General features: G+C 39.8%; 1 protein-coding gene across 1 annotated transcript in view; it reads left to right on the top strand.

The window, feature by feature from the left end:
• C8H13orf42 (chromosome 8 C13orf42 homolog) overlaps positions 1 to 13733 on the top strand; it is a 45368-nt gene extending 31635 nt beyond the window's left edge. Inside the window, exons 2-3 of the mRNA XM_069203531.1 lie at positions 3002 to 3146; positions 13492 to 13733. Of these exons, the coding sequence (XP_069059632.1) occupies positions 3002 to 3146; positions 13492 to 13733 (387 nt within the window). The remainder of the gene's footprint in view (positions 1 to 3001; positions 3147 to 13491) is intronic.
• Positions 13734 to 14035: the final 302 nt, after the last annotated feature.

The raw sequence follows: 14035 nt of genomic DNA, 5'->3' as shown, positions 1-14035 counted from the left end.
GGAATCTTGTAATATGGTGACTCACTAAACAAAATCTCATTCCTTTCAGATTTAAAGAAAGGAAGATAGAGTTTTCAATGGAAGGCCTACTGGATGTTGTGTTCTTTAAATTATCCTTGTGTTTCCACCCCAATATAATCTTATTTTGCAAAATTCATTCACTCCATTGTTGACTTTCTTGTATACCTAGTCATTAGCCATTGGCATCCTAAAACACCCACATATTTTTCGTGTTAAGAACAAATGATTCCACCTCATCTCTACTTATAACCATCTACCTTGTACCTCCAACAATCCTTCTTCAATGTTAGCCAAACTATTGAATCTCCCCTTCCTCAAAGGAGCATTAGAGAAGTTTCCCCAAACCCATCTCAGTGTATAGACCTGAATACATTACAATGGAATGGTGACAAATCCAGACTTACAATGTCTTTCTCCGGGCTTTTGCATTCCCCAGGTGGTGCCACAGAAACACTGGTAATATAATTTAAGCCTGCATTTATCTCACAATCTTCTGTTTGAGCAGACATAACTCATAACCCATTCTGGCCTCTGACTACACAATCCCCTAAATTAATTTATGAGGCTCTAATCCTGATCCCTGGCATCGCTGCCCTGATCCACGAGAAGAGCTAAACACTCTGCAATCCAGCCCTGCACCCTCAAGAAGTTGTGAAGCATCTCTAACACATGGCCACTCAATAGACCCTGCCATTCTGGTGATAATACACTCGACTCTTGCTTTTACCCATTGTTGCTCTGAGTACCTCTACAAGGTTGCTTTCCCATCCACAGGTAACCTAAGTGAACTTAGTTCAATGCACCAGCGCTGAATTTGAAAGACAGTTTATTGTAGTCCCGCAGAACTCCACTCAAAACATAGTTGAAGTGAAATCATTGATTTTGGGTTGCTAATAATCCCCAGAAAGGGATCAGGGGTCAAGGACACTGTGGTAATAGTAAAACCTTATTTTGTTTTTTACAGTATCACACACACAGTACTAAGAAGAACAGACACTTTTAACTAAAAGTATTTATTACAACAAGGTGAATCTGTTTCTCAGTACATCTAAAATAATCACACAGAACCTCATAAAAAAGCAAGAAGGCATATTGCACACAATGAGAATAAAATATAATTTCTAACATGGTTAAAATGTCACCCAGAAGCATAACACCCTAAATCTACTTCTATGCGCTACCCTAATAGAGCATGTACTAGAGCAACTTGCAGGCTATAGTTTCTTGCGAAGAGACGGAGCATTACATACCTTGTTGACAGTTCGGGCTGTCGGTATCAGAAGGTCCATGGAGGAAGTGTTCCCTGTGAAATGCAATACAAATGAATTACCACCACCTTTAAGTGTAACTGTTCAATGGTTTGAGTCTGGAATTGTGATTGCATTTTATTGATACATTGAACACTGAATCACAATTTTATAAGAAGACCCCTTGTACTCTGCTATCAAATTGCAATTCAGTATGGGTTGCAGAAACCATTCTACTCACTGGAAAATCTTTTCTGACTCTTAAAATGGGTTTGGTACATTAGAATAGGGCATTTTTCACTTCCAAGCCCAATAGTTTTGTAAATGGAAGGGGTTGCAATCACAAAATACTTTCATACATCTGGCCAACAGTCTATCCATCTGATCAGTCCCCCCCCCATCGATCTATTTTGCTTTTACCATCCTTGATATACAGTATACTTTATCCTTACATTTACATCCTCTCATCACAGACTCACTATTTCCTTCATACCAATTGCCCACAATGGACTGAAAATTTAATCAAGAATAGGGTAGGAGCAGAATCATTTCTTACATTGGCAAGTACACCTCTTGATTATCACACATTTCATCTCTCCACACTGGTACAGTACCCACTCTCCTACCATCTTGGCACCTCCCCATCCTTCTGCACCAGGCCCTCCAAAATTCTTCTCCCAATCTCTCCCCATGGGTTCTCAAACTATAAATTAGTTTTCTGTAGAAATCTATCCCTGATGGTTGTATGACAGAACCCTGCATGCATTTACCCCACACGCCTTTACAACGCAGTTACTACCCTGACTGTGACGTTACTAGGCATTACTTTACCACGCAAGTTATTATGACTTGTCTTAGGGGACACTGGACTGTGGAATTGCAATAAATTACTATTTCAACTCCAGTCTATGCAACAGTAGGGAAGGTGTTGATCTTAAAAATCCAACACCAGTCCAACAAAGCCCCTCCTAAATAAAGTAAGTCGTTGTAATGACTTTCAGACTAAAGGAATGCGTGGTAATGCCACAGTTGGGGTAGTGACTGCGTTGTAAAGGCAGGTCGTTGTTGTGACTGCAGAGTAAAGGATGCTTCCCATCCCTGACGATTCCTGTATTAGTGGATGATATACACTCTTGTTCATTCAAGTACAAAACGAAGGTCACTACATCATCATTTCTTCTTTCTAATCCCACCTTAATTATGTATCCACTGTGTTCCTTCTGTCATGAAATATTCTCCAAACCTGGCTGTAGCTCGTTGAAGGAAATAGTGAGCTTGATACCACTTGCAAGTGATCACTTTGCTATGTCCCAGATTTCATTTGACTCCTATGTCACGTATCTCTCTGCTTTTATCGTCTGAACAGCACCCTCATGGAGAGTCTGTTCTCAGGCTGCAGTTCTCTATGCCAACTATATTTAATCACACCAGCAATTGTGACCAGTGATCCCTGGGTCAGCATTACATTTTTCTAAAAAAGATTAGGTCTTAGAAGGATACTTTTCCTCTGATGTTCAGCTACTATTTGTCTCTATTGCCTGTTTTGTTGGCTGTGTTAAACAAGACGGCAATTACTCAGGTACACACCTCCCAGAAAGCCAAATAAACTAACATGATGTTATGATAGTTCCTTCCTGTGTTCATTCAACTGTGATATTACCATGTGTTAAGTTGTAAGCATGTACCTTAACCTCTTTTGAATGCTTTTCATTCTCCTACAATTATTTCAACAGATACCCAAAGACAGAAAAAACACAATTCCACAGGCTGAGATACTGGATGCAATAGCTTACTTTGACTCAGTGATCGCAGATTTGGATGAGAGGCGAATAAAAGTTTCAGTAACAGATCACATAAACGCTGATGTCGACTTTGATGGTAAGAGCCTTTTTAGCACCTCACCAAAAAGATAGGTTAGTGGGTAAACCATTGGTTTCTGAGGCTAGGTGTGTACGAAATTATGCAATTTATCATGACTATTCATAACTATTTTGCCCTACTCATAAACCTATTGATTGTCTTGCACTCTGACAAGGTATTTAAATTTAGTATTTCACATTTCTTTATTGGACTTTTACTTGTGGACATCAGTAAATACTGCTTATTTCTATTGAACTTCTATGAAAAGTGTGAATGTATGTCAGCATTCTAGTCACACGTTAAACTTGACCTCAGTAAAGGACATATGATAAATATGTCTAAGGCCAAAGGTGTCCAATCTGTGCTTTGGATTGCTTAATTGGTTCAAGACTTTTAGGATATTCTAAGTAAATTTCTATAAATTTAAATTAGAACTATTTTTGATAGCGAGTTGTTATCCTGCAGATTTGTCACAAACCTGGCCCTCCTGTACCTACAAAGGAATGCCTCTTTTTTACGCAAAGAATCACAAAATGTAGAATTCCCATAGCAAATAACATTACCAATACACTATTACATTTTGAGGTGAGCCCAATATCTCATTGTCGGGTAATTTTGTTTCTTCACATTTGAGCACCATGGAATGGTCTGTAATGTATTCCATGGCTGTTAATAGTAGAAGTAAATCATTTCTTCAACCTGGCTCTGTTGACATTTTGTGGTTTACATGTTCTTATATGTATTGATCCACGTCAACTCCTATATTTTTCCAAATAAAAGCAAAAAGTGCTGCGGTAGTACAGAGATATTTATCAATGCATGTGACTTTAACTTTCTAATTCATGTCATAGTATTTTTCAAAGCTGCCTACTGCAATAGTTTTCCAACAAGAGGCTATTTTTCCTAAAAAAAAAAAACGGAAATGCAATCTTTGAACTATCCAGGCCTTTATAAAGCCAAGACTACTGGAAAAGAGATAATCCCTCACTCACCTTTGAATCCTATTATTTTTTTAAAAAACATGAAAGTAAACAAATACACATACTGAACAGTTTGTAATACAGCACACAATAGTGGAAGAAAACTTCTTAGGAGTAGTCCCTCCTCTTGGGATATGCAGTCCATTGCAAGAACAGGTAAAGATAACAATGGAAAATAGCCTAAAAACATTATTTTCAGTGACTCCTATCCAAATATTATTACATTGTTGAGACATAGTTGACATATTTTACTTTATATTCACCTTTAAATAAATAATTTGAGGGATGGTCTAATGTCATACGGTTGCTGCCCTTCCAGTTAGAGAATAATACTAGAAAGACTGGTGACTAAAACCAATACCTCTAACTATGGCCCTCATTTGCAGTTGCAAATAATTAACATAATTGTAAAAACACTGTTGTGCCCAATCCTGTTATTTCTATAACTCTGGTAAATTCACAGACCTGAGTTTTTGCCCAAGCACATATCAATAGGCAATATTTGTACAGGGAAAAGAGGTTGGCGGATAGATAAAAATGTGTGCTAATTAGATCTACACATTTCTTATTTACCTGTTATCCTTTACATACCATATGTAATTCCAAATGTATAATCATAAGTACAGTCCTAAATCGTTATATTGGTGGAGGAAAAATATCAATTTTAATTGAAGTTGTCTCTGCTTGTAAGGATAATTCAAACTTGGTTAGATACTCCTGTGTGTAATCACTTTGTGAGTGTTGAGCAATAATTAAAATGTCAAAGCTTCCTTAGTATTAAATTGTGTCCATTAAAAGTACTTAATTTCTATGTGCCTGATTCTAATTAAAGCCAGACAGTTACTCTTGAAAGGTTACTACTATGTTTGGAATAAACCGGTTAGCTTTTTTGGAATAAACAGGGGATTCTAGGATTATTCATAGGAAGCTGCACTAGTCATGGTTATGATGGAATAGTTCTGGAATTTTTTTGTCAACACCAATTTCCTCTGATATAAGACATTTATATATATAGATCTAATCTAACTTAAATGTAAGTACTCTGCTATAGGATGACTGCATATTAAAGCTTCATTTTTTTTTACACAGGGCAAATATATTTCCTGTTGAGAAGCCTCTTGCCCTACACCTTCACTGATATGTTGGGGTAAAGTGTGGGTGCTCTCCCCAATCCCACCACTGATACAGATTTAAGCCTTCCTTAGAAAGAAAATGTTTTACCATATCAGATTTGGGACTATACCTTGGAGAGGGCGATAGAAACCCACAACCTCACAGGTTTGTGAGTGTTTACCTGCTGTGCAAGTTAGCCAGCCCTAAAACGATCAGTTTCCACTCCTTGGCAAGATTTGATCTCATGCAATATTATACCATGAGGCTGTAATATTATGTGTGAGTGTCTTAGATTGGTTGCTGGCAATCAACCTGAGTGTTATTAATCAGATACAAATCAATGAGGACACTCAGTAAGGAGTGACACCCACACACAGAGACAGTGCAATGCCACTTGAATTAAGCAATAATATAGGATGACAGGGACCAAATAGCAAAGTGTACTCATAGTGAAGTCAATTACAATGCACAAATTGGAAAAAAGTAGCAAAGACCAGTCAACTCCCCTTGGGACTTAACTTTCCACAACGTTGATATAACATAGATATTTTTCTCTTCCACACACAATGGCTTCCGCATGCTAGGCCTATACTGAACACTCCACCCTTTTTGATGAGTGCCAATGCAAGCGAAAAAACCTGATTATGTAGTTGTGCATACAGGTGGTTTGCAGTGCAGCCCTGTGAGTTTTGCATCAAATCTCTATATTTTAACATAAAGCTGCTTAGTGCGCACATACAATCAGCACATTATAATAGCCAATACATTAAAAGCAATGAATAGCCAGATCAGGGGGTGCAACACCAGATTAAAACCTTTGTAGCTCCTGGTGCCCAGACAAAAAAGATCTCATACCCATGATGTTCAGTTAGTTGTTGAATATGTGAAGTGACATGCATAAGCTGTTTGGCATCAATAGTCATGCGTATAGCTGTGGCTTTTGTATATTTTGCAGCTGTATCAAACCTAACAAAAGTAGTTTGTGCATATTGTCTAAGAGCCTATAGTCTAGGCAGCTTAAAAATAAGCAGAACCTCCCACTCAAGCAATTCTTCAATGTGCATACTTAACTATGTAGTAGTAAATTTAGTAGGTTGGTATATTGTGTGGGTGCTTATATCAATAATGCTAGTCACGTTCTGAATACACTGAAATCACTTCTTCTCCTGTAGTTTGCATGAATCCATTAATGAGTAATGGGTGATTGGTGACATAACAGATAGTATTTGTCCCTACCAGGTACAAATCTGTGCTATTTATACAGTATGGTAACCACTCGTATTCTCCTGATATGGTATGTAAACATGGATCTAATGCTCTCCTCGTATGGGTGCATACCCACCCCTTTGGCTATTCTGCACATCTTGTAGGGTCTACGGTACAGTTTGATCAATCCAAGTCTTGTCTGTGTGTGGTACCCACCATCCCTTTCTTATTGTGATTGGGAATAATACAAAGGGACACCATACCTCCGGAGACCAAGATTACTTCTTGCTATATCAAAGCGAGCATAGCATAGTTCTTCTTCACATTGAAATTGTATGAGCTTCAGCCATACTTCCTCAGGTAACTGTAACTATTGTCTTCACTGTTCTCCCTGTAATTGCCCCCACTCCGCTTTAAATTCTGTAAACTGTAAATTTAGAACATTCTGCCATAATATACACTGGTCACCCTTGGTCATTGCATGCGTGTCTTTGAAAGCCCTTCCGAACTGTTCATATGTGACATTATGCCACTGCCAATATCAATACACCCCTCAAAGAACTTTCCATACTTCATGTGAATGAGTAGGGCCCAATTGAGATCTGACCTCAATGGCTTCTCCTGTTCTATATCTTGTGGCTCACAATTTATTTCTGATGGCTTCAATGTCAAGAGAAATCAGGGCCCCTACTCCTATGCCTGTTGCCCCAGCTATTAAAGATACTAAATGCCTCATAATTCGCAACTTTGGCAAGGGCCACAATTATAATATCCATTGGGTACATTGTGGGTCATAACATGAAATATTTCATTTAGTGATATTTATTTGTAACATAACATGGTTAATTATGCTTGCATGCAAAGCCTCTTTACATCCTATTCTATATCTAACTATTGATAAGTTGCCTATGTTGTTAACCAGCTGTTTCTTGAGGAGGGGCTATTGTCTGTAAGTCCACTGCCCCTAACATATCCTCTTGTAGCTTGGAAACTCCTGTCAGCCCAGGCTTTGCCCTGTGCTGCAGATACCATTTCCACTTCATGATGGTGGACTCCTGTGCCCCTTCCTACTCTAGCATCTCCTCCTCCTTCTTTTACCTAGCCCAAAAGGGGAACTTGTGTTCTTAGTGTGACTGGTTGGTCTCCAGTAATGCGTTCAGTTTCTATTAGTACCCAATATGCGCCTGCTAATTCTTTCTCTAGGGTGTATACTTGCTCATTGAAGGTGTCAACCTTCTGGACCAGAATGCCTGCGGAACTTTCCTCTTCCTTTGCCTCTGCCACAGACTCCATACTGTCATACCATCTTGTATTGTAACTTCTAACTCAAATGGGTTTCCCTCTGTGAGATGACCAAGGGAAAAGTAATTCTGTAGTGCATCTTTTGCTCCTTCAAAGGCTTCCTGCTGCTCAGGCCCCCACTGGAAAGCATGTTTCTACTTCCTCTTACAGTGTAACTCCCTCCATTTACTGAGTAAGTACCAGGTGGGTTTCCCATCTATTTCCTCCTCTTTCACCCAGGCCTTCAACAAGTCTATCCACATTTGTCACCGGTTCAATCTTATGGTGGTCTCTTCCCCTTTATCTTTACTGTTCTGGACCACCACCCTGACTGATTTCTGCTTGTCCAACCCTCTAGTTGCGCCATCATCAGTACTACTTCTCCCACAGGCTGTCACTCTGCTGGTCCTAGAAGTGCCAGCAAAGCTCTCTTCATGTGTAGAGGAGCGCTTCTTATCAAGCGTGCTTTAATTCCTGAAGGTAATGGTTCTACATCAGGTCCTGCAACCTGTTGAGAACACAGAGCAGTCTCCATCCCCATTTCTGTTAGCTGCACATTTGCTTCTGCAATAGTAAGCCACAGTCCCCCACTCTCCTTCAGAGCAGTGGGGTACAACTGCCTCAGTCCCTCCATCAGACATCCCATTAAGGAGAATGCCTGCTGCCCCAATGCACCCCACAGCCACTTCTCCAGCATGGCGTCGTAACAGATCCCATTTTCAAGAGTTCACCCTGTGATAAAAACGTTCCATCAGCCCCATTATCCCATAATCACACTAACCATTTAAATAAGTGCTCACCAGGCTTCTGTCTAAACATAAGTGTTATTTCCAATAGTTCACTCTATGTATAGTCCCTCACTATACGAGTATTTTGTACTTGTCCTCCACCCATTTCTTTTGACTTGTTCTGCACAGGGGACGAGCATCTAAATCTTCTCCTTTCTCATCTATGTCCTCATTCAACTTTGCTACATGTACCTCAACGTCCTCATCCCAGTCCCATTCATCACTGTCAGAGACTGATCGATCCTAAGTACTGGGGTTCCAAACCTCTTTGTGCATCAATGGTCTCACTTGCACAGCTGAGGGTACCCTGGGGTTGCATCTGCATTTTTTCTGCACCACAAGCACTGCTTGCTTTGCACTTTGTTTCCATCTGGTCACCTCGAACTACCCCACTTTCCACAGTTTCTCTCATAATTAATTGTCTCTTGTGCAAGGCTAAAACCTAATTTTGCAGTTTTCTTATTTCAGCCTCCAGAGTTAATGTTTGTTTATACACTTTATGGAGCGCAGACAGGAAAAGCCATCCTACTTGTCCTGCCGCTTCCAGCTCCAGTTTCCCTCCTCTTAACTTTCTGCTCTCCACAGCAGTTTCTACCAAAAGAGGAGTCGTCTTCTCATCTAATACTCACCATAGAACCAGTGCTGCCCATCAGTTCAAGGTCTCTGCAACACCAAAAAATGGGGCTCTTGACAGGCACCCAGGAAGGGACCTAGTCTCCTTCCCTTCTGCCTTAGTTCTCTTGCATCCCCACTGAGGAATTATTAATTTGTATCCTGCTGACTACACTAAGGGCCAGATGTAGCAATGTTTTTGCATGTCGCAAACAGCAAACTTAGCTGTTTGCGACGTGCAAAAACCACATTGCGATGCCCAATCCCCGTTTTGCGAGTCGGTAACCTGATTACCGACTCGCAAAACGGGACTGCGAGTTGCAATTCAGGAATTTCGTACATCTGGCCCTAATTGTCTTAGATTGGTTGCTGGCAACCATGAGCTTTATGAATCTGATACAAATCAAAAAGGACACTCAGTAAGGAGTGACACCCACACACAGAGCCAGTGCAATGCAATTTTAAACAAGCAATAACATAGGATGACAGAGACCAAATAGCACAGTTTATTCATAGTGAAGTCGATTACAATGCACAAATTGGAAAAAAAGTAGCAAAATCTGACCCGTCAACCCCTCTAGGGTCTTAAATTTCCACAACGCCAGGAAGTTCAGTTAGTCTCTCTCTCTCTCTCTCTCTCTCTCTCTCTCTCTCTCTCTCTCTATCTCTCTCTCTCCCTCATTCTCTATCTCTGTCTGTCTTCTCTTCTTCAGCTACTGGTGACTGCTACACACCTGGGGTGATAGCTTGCAGGCTGCCGGCAGTGCTAGATGACTCCGTCCATGAACTTCCCCGATGTTCAGACTCCGGTGTCTTTAATACACTAAAAGCTGACTGGCGTAATAGTATACAATATTCCACTCACTTCTCTCAGGTCCTGGCCATACTATCAATATTTACCATTTTGTTCTTTCTAGTACTCTTCCATCATGTTCCCAAGTCCTACCAAAGTCAGCTTGGTACAGTAAGTAAGATAGCAGTGTCTCATACCTTGGTGCAGCCTAGGATGACAAGCAGACCATTGTGGACACCTGTGAAATATCAGTGTCTGAAGAATGTTGGAACAAAGTCTGGTATGATAAACAGACTATTTTGACCGATGGTTACACCTGTGGAATATTGAAAGCAAGCATTGAGAGTCCAGCACTGTGCATGGGATTTTTCCGCAAACATTTTCACTCTTCAATACTGCCTGAGCTAAGTTAACCCTCCTGCGTCACAACGTCTTCCGCATGCTAGGCCTATACTGAACAGAGATTTAGAAGAAGCTTTGTAAGAGTAAAATCATGTTCTTTGCTTACAATGTTGAGTGATGAACTTTCTCTCATTCAGTGAACACTCTTAATATTACAGCAAAGAGGAAGGGCAAAATATGATTGTACCAATCAGAATCAACATAATTGAAGAAAACAGATACCCTACCTTCACTCATCTGCTCCGACATTCCCCTCTCTCCCTCTATAGTTATCTGAAAAATGACACAGCTTTACTTCACCTAGAGCTATAGAAGAAATAATTAATATACAAGAATATTAAAACAATAACCTCAACCCATTTTGAACATATTTTATATATTGCCTGGTAAGGGAATCCTTGAGCTTACTGTAGCATAATGTTTAGTACAATATTAAATATTAAATTAAACATAGCATTAAAATCAAGATGTGTTAGTCTAGAAAACATCTAAAAAAGTAAAAGAAACAAGTCAGCATTTTTAGCAAGGTGGTAGGAGAAGAGAGTGAAACAATTAGTCAGAAAATACTCAAGAGCGAATTTACAAAGTTTTCACGCATCACAGAACAGCAAAGTTGCTGCACTTTGTTGTGTGAAAGAGAGACAGTAGTAATTTGTACTATCAACTAAGATATTGTGTAAGATATTATGTATTTCTGCCGCCTCCGATCACTGGTATGCTGCCTAGTGCCAACCCAGGCACCCTTGCACAATGTTGAAAGTGTGTCTACATTACAGGCAGGATTTGTTTTGTGCAAGAAGGGACACATTCCTGCACAAAAACAATCCTTAACAGTGTTTTTCTATTTCTGTGTGTGATGCAAAATGCAGCAAACGTGGAAAGAGTATATAACAAGGAGAAATAAGGATATTTCTTCTTGTTACGCCCTGCATAAGGTAATACAAGGCAGCACTATGCTCTGCCTTTCATTACATAGTATTTACGAAGCTATGCAGATTGGCTTTGCATGGCTTAGTAAATAACAGAAGTCATTTTGTGTTGGGGCTGCACCACAAAAGTGACGCAACCCCAGAGGAAAATCTTAGTAACTCGGCCTCTTGGTGTACATATCCATAATATACTCTGAACCATTATGTAATATATTCCATACATTCAAAGGTTTTTTGGGGATATTATTTTTCTCATCACTTCTGATCGCCTTGAACTGATTTCTTTCCACAGAATCATGGTGCATTTGCAAGTAAAAGACTCTGAATCGTGTACACAGCCCAGCTTAGTACTGAAAGCAAACTAGCTGTCCGGTATCCAAAAGCATCTATTTTAGTGTCCTACTTCTCTGTCATTCTTGGCCATTGTCATCTGACTGGTTTGAAAGAGTTACAGGAACTCTGGGCCTCCAACAGTAGACAGTCAGGGAAAGCAGCAGTCACTGCGCCTCGCTGATCCAGGGGTATATTGGAGATCTTACTTATCCAACCCTGGTAGTCGGGTAAAGTCAGATATGGGTACCTGCACAATAGAGAACAAGTCTCCTCTTTTTACAGCTTCAGTTTTCTGGAAGAGCTTCACTTTCCAGAACTTCTGCGAAGTCACTGGGTTCGCTCTACACACTACATACAAGCTGCATTGGTGGTAGCTCAATTTCTGAATCGTCCCAGCCTAAAGAACACAAATTGCAAGCTGTGCCTAAACTAAACTACATCAACTGTTACTTCCAAATAAACCCACTTTACTCTGAAAGAGATACTTGCAAGCCCCTGAAATAAATTCCACAAGTCAAGTTTTCTTAGTTCCAAGATGGAAGAGGTATGTTGGCCTTTTTCTTCATTTCGTTTTATCTCAAAAGAAGAACATTTTAAGGAGTCCGAATGTAGGACCCCATCCAAGCTGAGTTTGCAGTGTATATGGTGATTCCAGTAAAAAAGGATTCACCAAGAAAAATTAATAATTTCTACTGCCCACTCCATCCTTAAAGCTCTGGGTGGCCTGAATAGTCACACTTTTTTTTAGTGTGATGGTTTGTATTTATGTTGGTACTGTTATTGGCAGCACTAGCAGGGGCAATGTGTGGTACAGGCTACAGAGGAATCCTGTGAAGTGCCCTGGCACTGTTTTTTCAAATTAAACACTGTTAATTCGACCTTCTATCTTGTTCTTCCATATGGTCATGGAACACCTCTGTGACTTGCAATATCCTTAAATGTATGTCAGGGTGTACTTTATCATATATAATGAACACACCCAATTCCCTATTATAAAAAAATTACATAGTCCAGTAACTGTTATAATGTATTACAGTTAATTTCTGATGTTACAATACCTGCTGCCAGAACCAGCTCCTGAGGGGAAAAGCAGTTCAGGACACTGAACATAACTATAGTAGCTGTTTAAAGAACCAAATCAAAAAATTGCTTATCTTTATTCTGCTCTGTTTTTATAGCTGTACAGTGACAAGCAGAAAGGAAATATTTACATGTTTATTTTGTACACTCCTTAGGCAATTATAGAAAAGTCTAATTTGTTCTGCATGTACTCTGAGCTGCTGAGCCCTTAAAAAAACTGACTTGCATTAAACAGATTCTAATATCTTTTTGCAACAAGTATTTAAATTTAACAGCTTTTGATGTGCTTAATTTTTCATTAAAGATTCTAATTTTATTCCTCGTGTTTGCTAGCATGCTCTTTCTTTTGTATTAATGTGCTATGTGCCAAGAATTTAAGTGGTTTATGGAAAAGGTGACTGTGTGACCCTGTATTATAAGGAATCAAATACCCCCTGTGTACGTGATAAGGATATTGGAAGTCTCCTTGGAGTTCCATAACCTTATAAAGGCACACAGACGTCTGTCTCGTTCCTTTTTATGGTCATGGAACTCCTTGGTGACTTGCAATATCCTTATAATGTACGGCGGGGTACTTTATCCCATATGTTACAGTAAAGTTGTAATATCTCTACTCGCCTGTAATAATGAATGAGATAGTTGCGGAACTGTAATAAAGTATTACAGTTATGGTGTGATGTCATAAAGCTTGCTGCCAGCAGCCAAGATGAATGGCAGGTCACAGAGCATAATTACAACTACCCTTTCACGACTGTTTAATAAAATACATCAATGCAATCTTTCTGAAAAGCATCCATTGTAGTATGTGCATGCTGTGGTGTGACGTTTTCTTATTCTGTTCTGCAGTGGCTACTAGCAGCAGTGAGCACAGCTTGCACTCAAACTGGATTCTTCGTGCCCCTAGGCGAAGCCCGGCAGAAGCATCGCTACCTGAAAACCATTGTAGACGAAACAATGAGGGGACATGGAGCTGTAAGAAAAGGATAGAAAGACACCCTGTGTACTTGCCGAAAGCAGTAGAAGGAGCTTTCAATACCCTAAAATTTCAGCCGAAATTATGTAAGAAAGGAGAACTCAAATGTAAATAAAGCAAAGCTGTGTGAGCGTTTAGAAGTACTGAGAGGATGGACCTATCAATCCCCCTCCACAGGCAAGTCATATGAGTGTGGAACAGTAGTGTGGGGTTGTTCTGGTGGACCATGGAGGTGATGCAGGCATCTTTGGCAGTCTGCTGCAGCATTAAGTGTCTGAAAATCATGACAACTGGAATATCTCTGTAGAAGTCTAATGCGAATCAGAAACAACAACGTTGTGGGATTTGTGCATGAATATTTAAAAGAGAAACATTTACAAACAAATGTCAAATCCCAAAGTTCATATGGACATAAAT

The sequence above is a fragment of the Pleurodeles waltl genome, chromosome 8 (genome assembly GCF_031143425.1).
Source record: "Pleurodeles waltl isolate 20211129_DDA chromosome 8, aPleWal1.hap1.20221129, whole genome shotgun sequence".
NCBI classification, from domain to species: Eukaryota; Metazoa; Chordata; class Amphibia; order Caudata; family Salamandridae; genus Pleurodeles; species Pleurodeles waltl.
This window is presented reverse-complemented; position numbering and strand designations above follow the sequence as displayed.